This window comes from Microcaecilia unicolor, chromosome 1, assembly GCF_901765095.1.
Source record: "Microcaecilia unicolor chromosome 1, aMicUni1.1, whole genome shotgun sequence".
NCBI classification, from domain to species: Eukaryota; Metazoa; Chordata; class Amphibia; order Gymnophiona; family Siphonopidae; genus Microcaecilia; species Microcaecilia unicolor.
In genome coordinates this window covers 484,949,287-484,970,065 of record NC_044031.1, presented here as the reverse complement: position 1 = coordinate 484,970,065, position 20,779 = coordinate 484,949,287, and the positions used below count along the sequence as shown (strand labels likewise).

The following is a 20,779-nucleotide window of genomic DNA, read 5'->3' as shown; positions in this document are numbered from 1 at the left end:
CCCTGTAGACTTCAGCAGAAATGCCTAAATCCAACTGGGAAGGCTTCGTGAAGCTTGTAACTGGAGCCTGTTTAAGAGTCAGCGCTCCAGAAGCCAAAGAGGGGCGATCCTTGAGCTTTCCCTTCTGCTGAGGCATCAGTAAAACAGGAAAAAAAAATGCAAGGTACTGTCTTCCATAGTGCCAATGACCTGAAGCCCCAGGCACCATGCTTTGAGGGAGATCGATGTTGGTGCTTCTTCACCTTCGCCCAATGCATGACATCAGGGCCCCCTGGTGTCAATGTTGAATCCAGACAAGTCCTTGGCATCAGAGCTGATGCAGTTCGGTCCAATTGGGTCCTACCGGTGTTCAGTGTCGAGGTAGTAGGAGACCTCTTCAATGCCAGTGCACCACCAGTGTCTGATGCAGCTCCGCCAGCTATAGGAACTGCTGCATCTGATGTCATAGTTGATAGACCACACTTGGAAGTGCCAAAAAGTTTCTCGTGCTGAGTCTCTCTACTTTTCCGTGTCTTCTTCTGCATTTTAGAACAGAGATGACAGCTAGAGGCTATGTGGTCAGGTCCTTGGCATGGCAATTCCCAATTGTGGTTGCTAGTCACAGAAATGGTTTTACAATTGCAATAACGGTTTATAGGCTGCACATACCAAAAACGTAGATCAGAGCAGCTTACAAAACCATGAGTAGGAACAAGTCAAAGATCACAAAAAGTCACATCTTTGATAGTACAAATGGGTTATATTACCATAAATTTATGAAACAACCAGGAATTTAGCATTTTCTGAAAACTCTTATAATTAGGTTCGGAACGTATTTTTAAAGGTAATCCATTCCACCACTTTGCTGCTAAAAATGCAAATTCAGATTTGTAGATGATACCCTGAGGCGAAGGAAACTGAAGTGACAAAAAGTGTCTACAGTTACCAGCATAATTCTTCTTAAAAATGATAATCAGATTCAACATATACTGTGGGCTCAACCACATAAAATCAAAAACACCACAACCACATAAATTCAAAAACACCAGACAACATGGCTTAAAAATTGAGTGAGCCTCCACTGGCAACCAGTGTAACTTACATAGCAATGGTTTAGCACTCTCAAATCTTGAAACTCTAAATATCAAGCATGTTGCTATATTCTGCAGGCCTTGCAATCTCTGATGAACCAACATACTACAACATATATAAATGATATTACAATAGTCCAGATGTCCCATTTCCTATGTCTGTACTATTAATCGATAGATGTTGACCTCAAAACAAGATCTAATACGTTTCAATTTCCACATAGCTGTATACCTTCAAGGTTACCAATTTTACATGTGGTTCAAAAGATGCTTATCCAATACAATCCCTAAGATTTACAACTGCGATTCCAGTTTATATTTTATTCCATTAACAGTAACCTCTTTGTCAGGACAGATTCTGTGAGGATGACCAATTAATAAAAATCTAGTTTTCTCAGTATTTAGTTTTTTGCCGCACCAAGTACACTTCTTAAAGCCACTGGGAGTTTTAAGAGACATCAGTTCAAAAACATCCAAAGTGAAACCCAACGACTGAATTTTAAAGAAAAATTCTGGGAGAGTACTGATTGGATGCTCAGAGCCCAAGAATGCCAAAGAAGTTGAAACAAAAAAAAAATCCCAAACAGCCTGAAAACAACTAAGAAATAAGAAGTAAAATAATGAAGAAATTAAGAAGAAAGTCCTGTGTACCACTGGAAGGCACCACAAAAGGTTGAAAAAGAAGCACTGTGGAGAGCTGACTAAGATGACTGTTTCGCTCTGTGGACAAAATAAGACTGCTGGTCTCGCATGCTCATGAGGGGGAATGCACCTGTGTATGCTCGGTATGTTGCCATCAAAGGCTTCAAGATTTTTCCTTGAACGCTGGGCAGCAACCATGCTGGGGCTCTGTCAGATGATGTCACCTAACTTGTTAGTCTCACTCTCACACACAAGGAGTGACACAGGCTGCACATACTGCACATGTTTATCCACTTCTACCCTAGCTATAATATTTAACTATCTCTCTGACGTCATGTGCACCTTTCTTTAAATTAATCACCTTACTTTCTAACTCCCCTTGCCTATCTATGGGCCCTGTTTACTAAGCCGTGCTGTAGGCATGCTAGTTTTTTAGCGCACATTAACAATAGAGACACCCTTTATATTCCTATGGGTGTCTCTAGCATTAGGGTGTGCTAATTTTTAGCACACACTAGGTTATCAATAGAAATCAAACAAAATAAAACATGGAAAAGAAAATAAGATGATACCTTTTTTATTGGACATAATACATTTCTTGATTAGCTTTCGAAGGTTGCCCTTCTTCGTCAGATCGGAAATAAGCAAATGTGCTAGCTGACAGTGTATATAAGTGAAAACATTCAAGCATTACTATGACAGTCTGACAGGGTGGGAGGATGGGGGTGGGTCGGAGGTATGCATGGGGACATCAAAGCATATCATTGATATTCTAACTGGATGGGTGTGGATAGGTGAGGGGTGGGGTGATCAACAGAGACATACAGCTTTATGGTTTATAATGGGCTAGGAACCCCAGGTCCTTGTTAAGTCCTTTCTGTTGGGTGTTAAAATATTCAATCATTCTGACTTCAAAGGTCTTACGTTCTTGTATGGTTTTAAAGTTACCTTTCAGGATTCTCACTGTGAAGTCACTGGTACAGTGTCCTGGTCCTGTAAAATGCTGACCAACAGGCGTGGGAGCCCTACTGGCACCAGTATTGTTCATGTGATGTCTATGTAAATTGGGGGGTGCTAAGCTGTAGTAAAAGGGCCACTTTATTATGCTTCTGCTACTTACCTTTATACACAATGCCCACCCATATTAGCTCTGGGCCCACCCAAAATGTCAGGTCTGGCTATGCCACTGACACCGCCTTGAGTGAATTCCTTCAAAAAGGTGGTAAATAAATCCTAATAAATAAATATGTAAGATACAATGTGAGATACAATGTCCTGCTTTTCCTCAGAGAAACTGTAACATTAGCTTTTCACGGAAAGGTTGATGGATGCTTGGATTTCCCACACTGAAGAGGTGGGTAGAGAAAAAAATAGAAAAGCACACTAATGGAACTTGAAAACAGTATGGGATAAAACAATGCCAAGAAGATGGAGACCAAGCATGAGAGCTTCAAGCTCAGAATAGTAGTGACATAACATTTGCACTTCAAAGATGAGATGAGATAAACTACATGGAAGACGCAGTTAGAATCCAAAACAATGGCACTGGAGGGAAACCTGCATGGAGTGGCAGACAGTTATAACCCTAGCATCCTCTGGACATATTAGATGGGTCATGCCTTTCTTTATCTGCTGGTGAATGTATAAACTGCTTATCTGTGGATTTCCAGTCACTATCTGGAAAAGTTTTGTGTTAGGCTGGTAGGACAGCAGTCTTAAACTAAACATATAGCCATGGTATTATATGTATATTCTGTACCATTGACTATACAAATAGGGGTGCTGTATATTCATATTAATTTAAACAATAGTGCTGATGTTTAAATTAAGACAGTTGCTACTGCTAAAAATTGACTCCTATAAGTCTGTTGTGCTACAGCACAGAGTTACAGTCTGTTATAGGCCTGCCCCACAATCCCTAATTTTAGAAGTGAAGATAGACATTATTTTATCCTTTCTTCCAAAAATTCTGCTACAAAGCAAATCAGTATGACATTAACTTCCCACAACATGTCTCCCATCAGAGCCATAAAATGAGGGTCATTACTGTGACATTTAAATAATGATTCTTGTACTACAACTATCACCCCATACAATAGAAACATTTTGTCAATATGAGCTTTATTATCTAAACAAGACTGTGTACAGTTTATATTATCAACCGTACTCTTTTAAAATTCCACAGGAATGCATTTGTCTAACTCATGCTTGCTCTAATATATACCTGTAAACAGCCCCAAGGTATCTGATCCAAGCAATGCTAATCAGATTCTCCAAAACATGAGAGGAAATGACTCAGCTAGGCACAGTTAGCTTCAAAAGCAAGCAGAACTAACAAGAAATACCTACAACCACCAGCATCCCTGCTGTGGGATCTTGTCTGGAGATGGAGGAGGATAGCCAGAGGGAAGAGTCAGGAAGGAGATAGGAGACTGCTGTTAGTGTACTAGTACTAATACTATTGTTTCATTTTCATTTAATTACTTTTATAAACAGCATTTGTCCAGTGCGATGTACATTACATTTACAAATATAATAGATGTGGAGGGGCATAATCGAACGCAAACGCCTATCTCCATGGGCGTTCTCCGAGAACGGGTCCGTGAAGGGGCGGGCTGAACCGTATTTTCGAAAAAATGGATGTTTTTGAGCTGGGCGTTTGTTTTCTTTTGCAATAATGGAAACTAAAAACGCACAGCTCAAAAACGTCCTAATCCGAGCCATTTGGTCGTGGGAGGGGCCAGGATTCGTAGTACACTCGCCCCCTTGATATGCCAGGACACCAACTGGGCACCCTAGGTCAGTGTGGTGGACTTCAGAAAAAGCTCCCACATGCATAGCTCCCTTACCACGGGTGCTGAGCTCCCAACCCCCCTCCCCCAAAACCCACTACCCACAAATGTACAACACTACCATAGCTCTTAGGGGTGAAGGGGGCACCTACATGTGGGTACAGTGGATTTTGGAGGCCTCCCATTTACCAGCACAAGTGTTACAGGTGGGGGGGGATGGGCCTGGGGCCACCTGGCTGAAGTGCACTGCGGTACCCACCAAAAGTGCTCCAGGGACCTGCATACACACAGGCCTCTAGGACTTGTTGCTTCTATATAACATTGGCACACCAGTTGACACCTGAAGACTAATCTCTCCGAAAACGTCCTTTATTGGAATAACCGCCTTTACTCACAGTTAACTGCAGATCAGAGGTTGTGCCCCACTGGCAACGAGTCTCCCTGGTACTGAGATGAGCAGTAGGTCAGAGCTGGCAGAATGCTGTACAATGCCCTCTTTCAGCCACATTCAAGGGAAGAACTAAGTTCTGTAACGTGGCTAACACAGGAAAAGGAACTAAAACTGGCTTACAAATATGGCCACTACAGCATGGACTACAACAGGAAACACAACAGGGCACACTCTGACCTAGTAGGCAGGGGGAAAAACACCATGGGAGAAGAGCCTACCAACTACCAACATCGTGAGACTGTAACACAAGCTAATGAAATCACAGAGCCCAATACCCTACACCCACCACAATGCAATGCTGATGTGACCCTGTACTGCACCCGAGAGCCACATCTGACCCAGGGAAAGGCTGTGACAGGATTGAACACATTCTGCTGTCATGGAGGTGGGTACGGCATTTGAGGCTGGCATACAGGCTGGAAAAAAAGTTTTTAAAGTGGGGTTTTTTTTGGTGGGAGGGGGTTAGTGACCACTGGGGGAGTCCGGGGAGGTCATCCCCGATTCCCTCCAGTGGTCATCTGGGCAGTTGGGGCACTTTTTTGGACTTGTTCGTGAAAAAAAAGGGTCCAAAAAAAGTGACCCAAAATTGCGGTAAAAACGCCTTTTTTTTCGATTATCAGCTAAAGACGCCCATCTCTCCTTGGCTGATAACCACGCCCCAGTTCCGCCTCCACCACGCCTCCGACACGCCCCCGTCAACTTTATTCGTTTCTGCGACGGAGTGCAGTTGGAAACGCCCAAAATCGGCTTTCCATTATACCGATTTGGGCACCTTTGCAAGACAAACGTCTATCTCCCGATTTGGGTCGCACTATAGGCGTTTTCTCTTTTGAAAATAAGCTGGATAGGCATATATACCCATAAAATACTCATGGCTGGAAAAGCCTTCATTCAAACATCACAGATGGATGCTACATAACAGCCATGTTAAAAAGTTTCTTCACCCAACGCGTAATTAAACTCTGGAATTCGTTGCCGGAGAACATGGTGAAGGCGGTTAGCTTGGCAGAGTTTTAAAAAGGGTTAGCTGGTTTCCTAAAGGACAAGTCCATAAACCACTACTAAATGGACTTGGGAAAAATCCACAATTCCGGGAATAACATGTATAGAATGTTTGTACGTTTGGGAAGCTTGCAAGGTGCTCTTAGCCTGGATTGGCCGCTGTCATGGACAGGATGCTGGGTTCGATGGACCCTTGGTCTTTTCCCAGTGTGGCATTACTTATGTAACACTACATAACAGCCATGTTAAAAAGTCACATATATTAATCATTAATATAACACAACAAGGTATATGCAGCACTGTACTGACAGTTATGACAGTCCCATGCTTTATGGAACTTACAATTCAGCGATGACACGCAGACAAATAAAAGTCTCGGGTTAAATTCAACAAGCTTAGGTGGGATTACATTTAGGATTGTCTCACTGAATAAAGCTACGAAACATCATGATTCTCAATTCCATCCCAACATGCAGCTCTATGCCTCCCCTAACCTGTAAGCATACTCACTTGCTTTGTATTTATTCATAGGTGAATATTCAGCTGTCAAAATCAAGGATTTTTTTTAAACACTAAGCAAGATGGTCAAAAAATATCCAGATATTCAATGCTACTACTCAGAGTGGAGGTTAGAAAAAGCAGGATATGGCTGACAGGGTGAGTCTATCACACTGCTTCACCCAAAACAATTGCAAACGCTATTGAAAACACTAGCAAAAAGATAATTAGAAATAAGGGACTGCCTATGTAAAACGTTTAAAGCTGTTCTAGTTGGATAGACAGTGCCTTCAAAGGTGGAGGAGAAAAGATTATTTTTTATCTTATTGGACAGCTTTTTAATTTATTTGAAAGCTTCCCACATGTAGATATAACAAAACAGCAGTTACAAACTGTATTTTGTGCTCATTTTTCTACACTGTCCTATACAATATAAATGGCAAAATTTCAGTGAGGATGAGGATAACCTGTTTCTTGATGGGTTCATCTTAACTGTTGTTGTAATCTGCCTTGGGAAGCCTGGTATTATAAATATTGGAAGTACAATTAAACTCTCCATTCATTGGGGCACATGGAATCACATCGTCACCCAGACATGGATGGAGAGGAAAGCAGGAGAGAAAGGAGAATTGCTGGACATGGATGGATGGATGGAGGGGTGGAAAGGGAAGAGAGGAGAATCGCTGGACATGGATGGAGGGCAGGCAAGAGAGAGGAAATGCACAGGGATGGAGGGGAGGATAAAAATGCTGCACATGGATGCAAGGGATGGGAGAGAGGAGAAATGCTGGACATAGATGGAGGAGAGGGAAGAGAAAAGAAGATGATGCACATGGATGGAGATGAAGGATAGGGGTGAGAGAAGAAAAACTGTACATCGATGGTGAAAATAGTCAAAAGCTGGATCCACTCTAACTCTTCCAGTCAAGTCTGCGGAGGACTCAGTTTTTACTTAAGGATGTAGGGCAAGAAACGAAGAAGAAAGGAGGAAAGTAAAGAAATAAATGGACAGGAAGCCCTGGGAACGGAGTCAAGAGAACAGATAGACAGCAACAGAATCAGATACTGGGACCAACATGATCAGAAAAACAAAGTCACCAGACAAGAAAGGTAGAAAAATAATTTTATTTTCATTTTAGTGTTTGGAATATGTCCAGTTTGAGAATTTACATCTATCTTATTTTACACAGTATCGGAGTTAACATGTTTCTTTCTGGTAGTGTGCTTCATGCAGAGTTTAGCTTCTTAGGATTTCAGGTTAATTTTTGCCTGTATTTGAAGAGGGGCTATCTGTTCTGCATGTTTGACTGGAAGGCCAAGTGCCTGAATAGAGATCTGTTTGTTAGGTTCTGAGATTTTGATAACGTATTTGGACTCATTTTCGAAAGAGAAGGGTGCCCATCTTTCGACACAAATCGGGAGATGGGCGTCCTTCTCCCAGGGTTGCCCAAATCGGCATAATCGAAAGTCGATTTTGGGTGTCCTCAACTGCTTTCCGTCGCAGGGATGATCAAAGTTCACGGGGGGAGGGGGGGGGTGTCGGAGGCGTAGCGAAGGTAGGACTGGGGTATGCTTAAGAGATGGGCGTCCTCGGCCGATAATGGAAAAACGAAGGGTATCCCTGATGAACACTTGGCCAACTACACTTGGTCTATTTTTTTTACAACCAAGTCACACAAATGTGCCCTAAATGACCAGATGACCACCGGAAAGAATTGGGGATGACCTCTCCCTACTCCCCCAGTGGTCACTAAACCCCTCCCACCCTAAAAAAAATGTTAAAATATTTTTTCCAGCCTCAAATATCATACCCAGCTCCATGACAGCAGTATGCAGGTCCCTGGAGCAGTTTTATTGGGTACTGCAGTGCACTTCAGGCAGGCAGACCAAGGCCCATCCCCCCCACATCTGTTAAACTTGTGGTGGTACATGTGAGTCCTCCAAAACCCAGCATAAACCCACTGTACCCGCATCTAGGTGCCCCCCTTCATCCCTAAGGTCTATGGTAGTGGTGTACAGTTGTGGGGAGAGGGTTTTGGGGGGACTCAGCACACAAGGTAAGGGAGCTATGCACCTGAGAGCTTTTTCTAAAGTCCACTGCAGTGCCCCCTAGGGTGCCCGGTTGGTGTCCTGGCATATCAGGGGGACCAGTGCACTATGAATGCTGGCTCCTCCCACGACCAAAGGGCTTGGATTTGGTTGTTTCTGTGATGGGTGTCCTTGGGTTCCATTAACGCTGAAAATCGGGGATGGCCATCTCTAGGGACGACCATCTCTAAGGTCGACCTAAATGTGGAGATTTGGGCGTCCCTGACCGTATTATTGAAACAAAAGATGGCCGCCCTCCAATTTGACCTCCCTTGGTTTAACTAGTAACTCCTTAGGCAATTCAAACCTTTCAGAAGCCTTCATCTGTTTGCTCTGCCCCTCGGCTCCTCTCCCCTCACTGCACGGCGGCGTCTCTCCCTTCTCAGATGGAAACGAGACCTCATCTCGATGTTCTTCCGGGTCCACAATACCCTCAAAGGGAGACCCCGTCGGATCAACAAGGAAGGAGCTTGCGCCTACCGGCTGGGGGGTGGAGTGCGCATAGCGGGGCTTAAGGTGACGTCGAGGCCAGGGGAGCCCGATTCTCCCATATCGCTGGGTCTTCCTACTGGCTGCATTCCGCTAGCATGAGAAACTCCCTGCGGTCTCCAAAGACGGTCAAGTGGACTAGGTAAGGAGGGGGTTGGTGGTGAGGTCCTAACCGCTAACTTCCCTCGTCGTTTAGGCATTGCAAGAAGATCGAGACTCGCGGTGTCTCAGTAGAGTGCGGCTATCTTGGATCGATAGATAGAATCTAGTCCTTTATATGTGAAAAATCTTTTATGTTTAAACTTCTTTATTGAGACAGTAAGAAACAACTACAAACAGGAACTGCAAGTCCATATACAAACGTAGCAGGAAAGACTGTTGATTTATGAGCATTTCTTTTTTTTTTCACTTTTTAAGACAACTGGTTAGACTACACATTTTCTTAATGGTACTAAGCAAGTTTAATTAAGATGGCAATGTGAGGAAAAGTAACCTTCAGCACTACTCCACTACTCCTGGGTGAATTCTATGCAAATGTTTTGAAAATTCTGTGCTGTTTATTTGAAGCATTTTTGCACAGAAATTCCCCATCATAAGACCTAACATTTCCTCCTAATTCCCTTTTCATTTTCAAGCTTCATCCTTCCCCATCCTCCCCCATGGCACACTCACCTTTGTCTGATCCCCCACCCACCCTCCCTAATGGCACATTCAGCTTTCGCTGACCCCCCCCCCCCTTCCACATTCAACCTTTCTCTGCCTTCACACTCTCTTCACATTCAACCTTTCTCTGCCACTACAAATGGCACCATTCACCTTTCTGCCCCTCCCATTGTACTCCTGGAGCTGGCTCTCCCCCTCCCCTGCAAAGATCTTGCCGCAGGAGGAGGAGGAAGTGAACTGCTGTATGTTAGGTCACTTTTTTCTCCTCTGCATGCTTATGTGAATTGTGGGACCCACAAACAGTCTGGTCTAAGTCAGTAGAAGAGAAGGAAGTGATCTGATGTGAGGGGGGGGGGGGGCAGGGGGCGGGGAAGAGAGACCTGATGCTGGCACTGAGCAGAATTCTTCACAATAATTGTAGAATTCTGTGCGTTCTGCAGTGTGGGGGAATTCTGTGTAAATTCTGTGCTGCATAGTTGTACAGACAAGAGTATGACCAGTGCTTTTTTTGTGCCGGTACGCAACGGTACGGCGCACCGGCACCTTTTTTTGCCACCCCCCATCCCCCTCCAGGCATCCATCCCCACCCCGTGATTCCCTTCGCTCCCCTGCCCGGCATCCATCCCCACCCCGCGATTCCCTTCGCTCCCCTGCCCGGCATCCATGCCCACTCCGCGATTCTCCTCGCTCCCCTGCCCAGCATCCATCCCCATCCCGCGATTCCCTTCGCTCCCCTGCCTGGCATCCAAACCCCTCTCCGCGATTCTCCTTGCTCCCCTGCCTCCGTCGCAGCTGCCGTAGTGAAAGGCTGTCAGCCTTCCCTTCGTTTCCTGTCAGTGTCCCGCCTTCTTCTGATGTCATTGCGCGAGGGCGGGACATGACAGGAAACGAAAGGAAGGCTGACGGCCTTTCACTACAGCAGCTGCGACGGAGGTAGGGGAGCAAGGAGAATCGCGGAGTGGGTATGGATGCCGGGCAGGGGAGCAAAGGGAATCGCAGGGTGGGGATGGATGCCAGGCAGGGGAGCGAGGAGAATTGCGGAGTGGGCATGGATGCTGGCCAGGGGAGCGAAGGGAATCGCGGGGTGGGGATGGATGGCTGGAGGAGGGGCAAGGGAGCGAAGGGAATCGCTGGACATGGGTGGATGGAGGGGGACAGGTGAGAGGAGGGTTGCAGGACATGGATGGAGGAGAGGGAAGGGAGAGAGAAGAAATGCTGGACATGGATGGAGGGAAGGGAAGGGTGAGAGATGAGATGAGGGGAAAGGAAGAGAGGAGAAAATCTGCACATGGATGAAGAAAATAGGCAGAAGCTGGATCCACTGGACGGTGAAGTCTGCGGAGGACCCAGCTTTTACTTACGGATGTAGGACAAGAAATGGAGAAGTGGAGGAGTGGCCTAGTGGATAGGGTGGTGGACTTTGGTCCTGGGGAACTGAGGAACTGAGTTCGATTCCCGGCACAGGCAGCTCCTTGTGACTCTGGGCAAGTCACTTAACCCTCCATTGCCCCAGGTACAAATAAGTACCTGTATAAAGCCGCATTGAGCCTGCCATGAGTGGGAAAGCACGGGGTACAAATGTAACAAAAAAAAGAAGAAAGGCGGAAAGTAAAGAAATAAATGGAAAGGAAGCCCTGGAAACGGAGTTAAGGGAACAGATAGAGAGAATCAGAATCGGAGACTGGGACCAATATGGAAAGACAAACAGTCACCAGACAACAAAGGTAGAAAAAAATCTTTTTATTTTCATTTTAGTGTTTGAAATATGTCCAATTTGAGAACTTACATCTGCTGTCTTATTTTGCACTGGGTACACTGGAGCTGTAACAGCTTACAGAAATTATTTCTAATGAAAAAAAAATCACATTATTTTTTTCTCCTATACTAGTATAATATTTTCAATGATGTATGTTTATATGCGCCATAGCTGGTATAAGGGGTGTGGCTATCATAGGGGTGGAGCCATATGTGGTGACCCCGCCCATAATGAGTACCGGCACCTTTTTTTCTACAAAAAAAGCACTGAGTACAACATGCAGAAATGGCCTGTTAAACTGCTCACTCAACATGTTTGAGGAAACATTACTGTGGGTAGGTGACAAGGGTTGCACTTATACACATATGTAGGAAAATTTAACCATATGCATATTTTTTTAACTCAGAAAATTCGTGCACTTTTAGAATAGAAGATATAAATGTTTGTGCATAGTATTCCTGAAGTAAACAACAACATACTTTTGTTTTAAAAATCTGGAAAAAACTGAAGAGAGAAAAGCAAGCGATTACTTTTTTTTAACTTTAATTTTTATTGAGAAAAAAAACATTTTACTTTGTACTTATGAATGCAGTTTTAAAATTACTCTTAATGTACTCAACCAGAAATACATAATTTGCATTGTGCAACTTGACCCTGTTAAGTATTTTTGTTTTGTTTTATTTTTTTTTTTTAAGGAAAAGACAACAGAGGCTAAGATACATAGAATTTAAACCATAACTTATTGCTGTCAGTCAGGGTGAGGAGGTTAGCATTCTAATTAAACATAATAAAAAGGTAATAGGAACCTTTTTCTCCCACATACTGTTTTCAAATTCCTGACTGCTTGAGAAATTAGAACAGTAAGAAAAACAATCAACATGCTGAACTCATAATAAAGTGCAATTTCAATTTTTCACAATTGCCATAGACACAAGCACGTTTAATTTAGCTGAACTGCTTTAGTGAAATGCATATTTGCAACAACAGAAGATTTTCAATCACAGCTGCAAACTATTGATTTTGCAATATTATCATCCTGGCTTTTTTTCTGGTCTCTATTCTGTAACACAGTGAGTAAAATCTCTCTCATGTACAGCAGGGAGGCTTATTTAAGGTAAGAAAATTCAATGTTTCTCACTCACACAGAGCTTAACTGCAAAAGGACTTACTTTTATGACTCCATGTGCAATTTCTTCCTTCAGTTATTCACTTATCAAACTCCTTATACTCTGTCTTATCTGTCTATATGTTCCATCGCCACTTACCCCTGTGCTATTAAGTTGTTTTAGCATGTGTTGTGTTGAACATTGGAAGTGGCAAACTATGTTATATAGTGTGTATTTAGTTATTTATTAGGATTTATTTACCGCCTTTTTGAAGGCATTCACTCAAGACGGTGTCCAGTACTGTTATTTGAATGTATATTTACTGCTTTAATCAGCTATTGCCTACCTATATCATTGTGGATATTATCTCCCCGCATATAGGAATTGCTGAGCCCTGTTTAAATTGATATGTCCAGGGTTAGGCAGCAACATCTCAAAATAATTGGGAGGTGGCAAACACAATAGAAATTACCCCTCTCTGGAGACAATGCAACAGTTTGCTCAATACTGGGGGTACTTAGTACCCATAGACATGGCTCCAATGTGTCTTAATGTACACTGCCTTGGGTGAATTTCTTCAACTAGGTGGTAAAATGAATCTAAACCAATCAATAAATAAATTTTCCATCTAGTAACACATAAAAAACTATAGTCAACGTACTATCGATATTCAAAGTGATTTAACCAGGCAGGACAAGGGCACATGCAATGAAGCTATTAAATAGTAAATTTAGAACAAATCAGAGAAAATATTTCTTCACTCATGTAATTAAACTCTGGAATTCATTGCCAGAGAATGTGGTAAAAGCAGTTAGTTTAGCAGGGTTTAAAAATAATTTCCTACAAGCCATTATTAAGATGAACTTGGGAAAATCCACTACTTTTTTTCCTAGGATAAGCAGCATAATATCTGTTTTACTCGTTTGGTATATTGCCAGGTACTTGTGATCTGGATTGTCCACTGTTGGAAATAGGATACTGGGCCAGTATGGCAAGGCTTATGGTTCCAACTGTGCCACATTGGGTAAATACCTGGTCACATACTGTAACAAAGCTGGCTGAAGAATGTCCAAAGAATCAAGTACAGGCATGTTTCCTTTCACACTTGCTCAGTGTATCTGACATGCAGGGGCCACCAGCAGAAACGTTTGGGGAAGGGGGACGTAATTACAACTGCAGGCTATGTTGTCTTCAGTTTGTGGTAGACATGGGAGACCAGGGAAATTGCCCTGGTTCTCATCCCCTAAACACCACCCCTGCAGTCTGGCAGCTGGAAAAAAAACTGTTCCCTGTACCCTCCATAAGTTACAAGGGCAACAGTACACAAACGTATTGGCTAATGGATGTCCTTTGACTGGGTCTCTTGTCATTAGAAAGGTTTGAAGAGTGCCTAAAATGAACTTAGAAAGGTGCACAGTGCAAGCCTCAATGGAAGAAGCAGGTTCAACTAGCCTTTTATAGCCATAATGTAGAACTCTAAGGATATTACTTACGTCTTCATTGTCTTGGCTTTGACCATGGACTTTTAGAGGTACTAATGGAGGCCACAAACTGTCTATCAGACTAAAAAGTCCTGGAGCCCTGAAAGAAGAAGTAAACATTGTTTAAACAAACAAACAAACAAACAAACATAAAGGATACATGTAACATCCTTCTTTTGATAAGTAAAACAATGAAACTTTGATTTGAATCTTGAATTGGTTAGGAATAAAATATTTAGGATAATGAATACTATTATCAATTTACAGTAAAATGTATTAAGTTCAAAGGTGCGCACATAGCTGAAATCTCACACAGAACAAGGTGATTTTGAAATAGAAACTATCTGTGAACATAAGAATAGCCATATGGTGTCAGACCAATGGTCCATCTAGCCCAGTATCCTGCTTCTAACAGTGGCCAATCCAGGTCACAAGTACCTGGCAGAAACCCAAATAGTAGCAACATTCCATGCTACCTATCCCAGGGCAAGAAGTGGCTTCCCCCGTGTCCATCTCAATAACAGACTATGGACATTTCCTCCAGGAACTTGTCCAAACCTTTTTTTAAATCCAGATACACTAACCGCTATTACCACATCCTCCAGCTGCAAATTCCAGAGTTTAACTATTCTTTGAGTGAAAAATACAATCATCCTATTTGTTTTTAAAATATTTCCATGTAATTTCATTGAGTTTCCCCCTAGTCTTTGTACTTTTTAAAGACTGAAAAATCGATTCACTTTTACCTGTTCTACACCAGTCAGGATTTTATAGACCTCAATCATATCCTGTGCCCTAACCTCTTTAGCCTTTCCTCATATGAGAGGAATTCCATCCCCATTATAATTTTGGTTGCTCTTCTTTGAACCTTTTCTAATTACGCTATATCTTTTTTGAGATACGAACACCAGAACTGAATGCAATACTCAAGATGAGGTAGCACCGTGGAGTGATATAGAGGCATTATAATATTCTTGGTCTTACTTCACATCCCTTTCCTAATAATTCCCAGCATCCTGTTTGCTTTTTTGGTTGCCGCCACACATTGGGCAGAATATTTCAGCATATTGTCTACAATTTATTTATTTATTTATTGTTCGCTTATATCCCACATTTTCCCACTCATGCAGGCACAATGTGGCTTACAAAACATTAAATAAAATTACAGAATAGGAAGCTTAGAAAAGTATACAAGGAGTAAGCAGGGAGAAAAGCATCTAACAGGGTGAACTAGCGAGGTAAGGGACAGGAGGGGTGTATCAGTCAGCGGTATAAAGTGAGGGGTAGGTCTTGGCAAAGAAGTAGGTGTACAACAACGTCTTAAAGAGGGCGTGGTCCGCTTGAGTTTTGAGGTGTTGCGGGAGAGCATTCCAGTGCTTAGGGCTCCAATAGCAGAAGGACGAGGCGAAGATCTTCTTGTACTTGACACCCTTACAGTTTGGGAAGTGCAGATGAAGGTAAGAACGAGCACCAGGATTGGCGTTCCTGGGCGGGAGGTCAATCAAGGGGTGCATATACTCCGGGGCAAGCCCATAGATGATTTTATGGGTCAAGGAGCAGAGCTTAAAGGCAATGCGCTCCTGTACAGGCAGCCAGTGTAATTTGAAACGCAAGGGTTCGGCATGTGCAAAGCGTCGTTCTCTTAGGATGAGTCTCGCGGCAGTGTTCTGAACTGTTTGGAACTTTTTCAACAGTGAGGCCTGGCAGCCTGCATAAATTCCGCTGCAATAGTCCAAGTGGGAGAGGACAAGCCAGTGGACAAGTGTGCGGAACAAATCTCTAGTAAGGAAGTATCTTATGCGCCGAAGCCTCCACATGGCATGAAACATTTTTTTGGAGACCAAGTGCACATGATTGTCCAGCTGGAGGTGTGTGTCCAGTTGCACTCCTAAAAGCCGCAGGCTGGTGGCAATCGGAAGGGCAGAGCCCAGTACTGGGAGCACTGTGTCATTTACTGGGGTGTGGGTGGACGAGAGGATAAGACACTGGGTTTTTGTTCATAAGACAATGAAACCTAGACCTTTTTCTTGACTCCTAAGGCAGACCCTAACATCAGGTAACTATGATTTTGGATTATTCTTCCCAATGTACATCACTTTGCATTTGACCACATTGAATTTCACTTGCCATTTGGATGCCCGCTCTTCCTGTAATTTTTCACAATCCACATGTGTTTTGACAACTTTGAATAATTTTGTGTCATCTGCAAATTCAATTACCTCACTCATCATTCCATTTTCCAGATCATTTATAAATATGTTAAACAGCACCGATCCTAGTACAGATCCCTGCGGTACTCCACTATTCACCCTCCTCCATTGAGAAAAATGGCCATTTAACCCTACCCTCTGTTTTCTGGCCAATAACCAATTCCTAATCCACAGAAGGACATTGCCTCCTATCCCATGGCAATTTTCTCAGGAGTTCCTCATGAGGTACTTTGTCAAAATCTTTCTGAAAATCCAGATACACTACATCAACTGGCTCACCTTTACCCACGTGCTTATTTACGCCTTCAAAGAAATGAAACAAATTGGTGAGGCAAGACTTCCTTTGGCTGAACCTATGCTAACTCTGTCCCATTAAACCATGTTTGTCTAGGTGTTCCATAATTTTATTCTTTATAATAGTTTCCAATATTTTTCCTGGCTTACCGGTCTGTAATTTCCTGGATCACCCCGGGACCCTTTTTAAAAATCAGCGTTACATTGGCCACCCTCCAATCTTCAGGTACTATGGATGATTTTAATGACAGGTTACAGATCACTAACAACAAATCAGCAATTTCATGTTTGAGTTCTTTCAGTACTTCTGGGGTGTATGCCATCTGCTCCAGGTGATATATCAATCTTTAATTTGTCAATTTGGCTCAGTGCATCTTCCGGGTTCACCTAAATTTCTTTCAGTTCCTCTGCATCATCACCCTTGAAAACCATTTCCGTTACAGCTAGATTTCTTACATCTTGTTCCATAAAGACCAAAACAAAGAATCCATTCAATCTCTCCGCTATGACCTTGTCCTCCCTGAGTGCCCCTTTTGCTCCTTCATGATCTAACGGTCCTACGGATTCTCTCACAGGCTTTATGCTTCTGATGTACCTGAAAAGGTGTTACTATGAGTTTCTGTCTCCACGGCAAGTTTTCCTTCATATTCTCTTTCAGTTTTATCAGTGCTTTGCTCCTAGCTTGACACTGCTTATGTTGCTTCTTATCTTCTTCACTCGGATCCTTTTACTATTCTTTGAAGGATACTCTTTTGGCTCTAATAGCCTCTTTCCATTCACCTTTTAACCATGTTGGCTATCATATGCTCTTCCTTCCACCTTTGTCAATATGTGGAATACACAAGGTCTGGTTTTCCACATTAAACAACATCCACGCCTGATTTAAAGTCCTAACCTTTACAGCCAACCCTTTCAGCTTCTTTTTAATCATTTTTCTCATTTTGTCATAGTCACCCTTTTGAAAATTGAATGCTGCTAGATTTTTTTTTACTGATTTCACTCCAGATATCAGCTCAAATTTGACCATGTTATGATCATTGTTTCTCACCAGATCCAACACCGTTACCTCTCGTACCATACCCTGCAATCCACTAAGGACTAGATCTAAAATAGCTCCCTTTCTTGTCAGGTTTTGGACCAGCTGCTGCAAGAAACAGTCATTTATTACATCTAAGAATTTTTACCTCCCTAGCACTCCCTGATGTAGCATTTATCCAGTCAAAATTGGGGTAACTAAAATCACCCATTATTATAATGTTGGCCAATTTGCCAGCTTTCTTAATTTCTGTAAACATTTGTTCATCTCTCTGTTTGTTCTGTCCTGGCAGACGGTAGTATAGCCCTACCAGTGTACTCTTTCCCTTCACATATGGAATTTCTATCCACAAGGATTCCACGCTGCTGTTTCATGTAGAATGTTTATTTTGTTTGACTCAATTCCCTCTTAAACATATAGCGCAACCCTCCCCCCCCAAGTTTGATCCACTCCACCATTGCGATATAATTTGTATCCTGATAACACAGTGTCCCATTTATTGTCCTCCTTCCATCAGGTTTTTGAGATGCCTATTATATCTACCTCTTCATTTAGTGCTATATGCTCTAACTCTCCCATTTTATTCTTCCGGCTTCTAGCATTTGTATATAGACACTTCAAATTGTCTTTTTTCCTTGCATCTACAAGCTGCCTTGAAGTTGATAATCTGCATTCTTTACTCTGTTCTCCCATTAAACACTCCTGGCTTTCTTTCACCATTATTGAAACCTCTCTATTGGGATTCCCTAAATGTCCTGTTTCAATAGTATCCTTCGACGATACTCCACACTGAACCATGCACTCCTGGGCGACTGTCGGCTCCCCCCCCCCCCCCCCCCCCCCCATTTTAGTTTAAGAGCTGCTCTATCTCTTTTTTAAAAGATAATGCCAGCAGCCTGGTTCCACCCGATTAAGGTGGAGCCTGCTTATTTCTATACTGATACTAGACTTGTGCAGCACTCATAGATACATGTAAGAACAGTACCTGCAACAAATATTTCAGGAAATGTATTTAATACAGAAAACACGCATAAATCAATAATGCTATGATCGCTAACATGATGATAAAAGTTAGGCACGTTAGTGGCATGTTGTCTATGCATGAAAATGTACGGTACATGTGGGTATCTAACACATGCTCTCACAATGCTTCTCTTAAATCGACATTTGTGTGTACGATAAAAGTAAGCATGTTGTTTTAGGTCAGGAGTACCTCTGTTACTTTATCAACCAGACTCTCTTTCTCACCTTTATGTTTCTCTTTCCCTCCCTCAGTCTTCCCTGCTTTCCATCAGTACCTTACCCTTTCCCTCCATCAGTCTCTCATCTTGCTCTCTCTCCTCCTAGTCCCTCCTTCAGTTTCTCACCTTACCATTCCGTCTCTCCCTCCCTCCTTCAATCCCTTAGTACCTTACCCTTTCCCTCCATCAGTTTCTCACCTTGCTCTCTCTCCTCCCAGTTCTTCCTTCAGTCTCTCACCTTACCATTCTGTCTCTCCCTCCCTCCTTCAATCCCTTACCTTGCCTTCTCAGCACCAACATCAGTTAACTCAAGGAGTGCATAAGAGCTCTGAGGAACTCTCTGGGGCCTGCACAGTAGTACTGTTGATGCTAGGGCAATTTAGGACAGAGCCTGAATCAGAGTAAGTTGCTTCCGGTGTGACATTTTTCCTCTTGACCTTGCCGGATTGACATTGCTGTAGTGGTGCTGCTGCAGATCTCTTCCCCCCCCCTCCCACCACCTGCTGGCTGGCATGGTGTGCTGGATCAAAAGGCACAATGGGGTTGGCTTGGCTTACAAGCCATAGTTTGGACACCTGTGTTTTAGGTAAAAATCCATTCACCCACATATGGATGACTTATGCAAGTTAACTCAGTTTTTACCCACATATAACTAGATCTTTCACTATTTACCCCCAAATGGAGGTGTCTCACGATAACTGGCTTCAAAGCTTTGCCACTTGTGGGTATAGAAAAACACATGCACTAACTCATGACTACTGAAAAAAACACATTTAGCTAATGGGCTCATATACTTTGCATTCTTTTTTTTAATGTTATTTTTATTTTTTTTTTCACAATACAATAGCATTCAAGTCCGTTAAGCAGATAAAAGAGCAAAAACAAGAGACAAGGAACAGTCTTAGAAAACCATATCATCAAGATCTGTCTTAATGCGCACCTTACCAACACAGTATGTACGTACGTACGTATGTATGTGTGTGTATATATAAATATATATATATATAAAATCCTACTGATCAGATATTTCAGCTATTCCAAGCCAACTCTCAGTCATAACATCTTAAATAAGCAAAACAACAACACCTTGGTGTATTCTGTGGGCCATATTCCTTTGCAAAGATTTTATGGGTGTTACAATGGCATCAAAAGTAGGGAAAAGAAGGGATTTTGGATTTAATTCATACCTTTTTTCAGTTGTAGCTCAAGGCTACAGTAGCTATTTTCCTGTCCCCAGAGGGCTCAAGGTCTAAGTTTGTACCTGAGGCAATGGAAGGTAAGTGACTTGCCCAAGATCACAAGGTGTGACAGTGGGACTTGAACCCGACTTTTCTGGATCTCAGCTGCTATTCTAACCATTAGGCTACTTTTACACCACAATAATAGATGCAACAAATATTTTCATTTCCTCTGTCATACATTTCAGTATCCCTGTTCATCTCCCTCATTCTCAACAATTATAGATTAATTCCAGGCAGAGTCCCATATGAGACATAAATCTTCTCAGTCTGTTTTTTTTGCCTTGCCTTCTCATCTGCTTTTGATGCAAGGCTTCCAGATCCATCATGTTCCACAGCTCATTATACTATGCCTCTAATGAAGGAGGAGAGGAATTCTTCCAGCTCCAGCTCATAACGATCAGCATCCTCACTGCTAGTAACATGAAACTAACTAAGTTTTTCTTAGTTAGTACTATTTCTTATGGTAAATCAGCATTAAAAAATGGTACTTGTTTTTTTGCTACATTCTGATGGTACTTGTTTTTTCGTTATATTCTGAATCACCAGGTACCTTCCCCCTAAATTGCTCAACTTTAATACCATCCCACCACACGTGTTTGAAACCCCTTTCAACTCACATCCCCTCTACAGCATTTGCTTGGGATCTCCTTAATAATTCCAAGTAGTTTAGCTAGAGTAATGTAAGATTGGAAGAATATCTTATACCGAGTGTCTAAATG

The 20,779-nt window shown here is 42.6% G+C and overlaps 1 protein-coding gene across 2 annotated transcripts in view; it reads right to left on the bottom strand.

Annotated features, from left to right (window-relative positions):
* Positions 1-20,779, bottom strand: part of SPIDR (scaffold protein involved in DNA repair) — a 602,511-nt gene that overhangs the window by 76,053 nt on the left and 505,679 nt on the right. For both annotated transcript variants that reach the window (XM_030214124.1, XM_030214131.1), the window contains exon 12: positions 14,051-14,138. In XM_030214124.1, the coding sequence (XP_030069984.1) occupies positions 14,051-14,138 (88 nt within the window). The remainder of the gene's footprint in view (positions 1-14,050; positions 14,139-20,779) is intronic.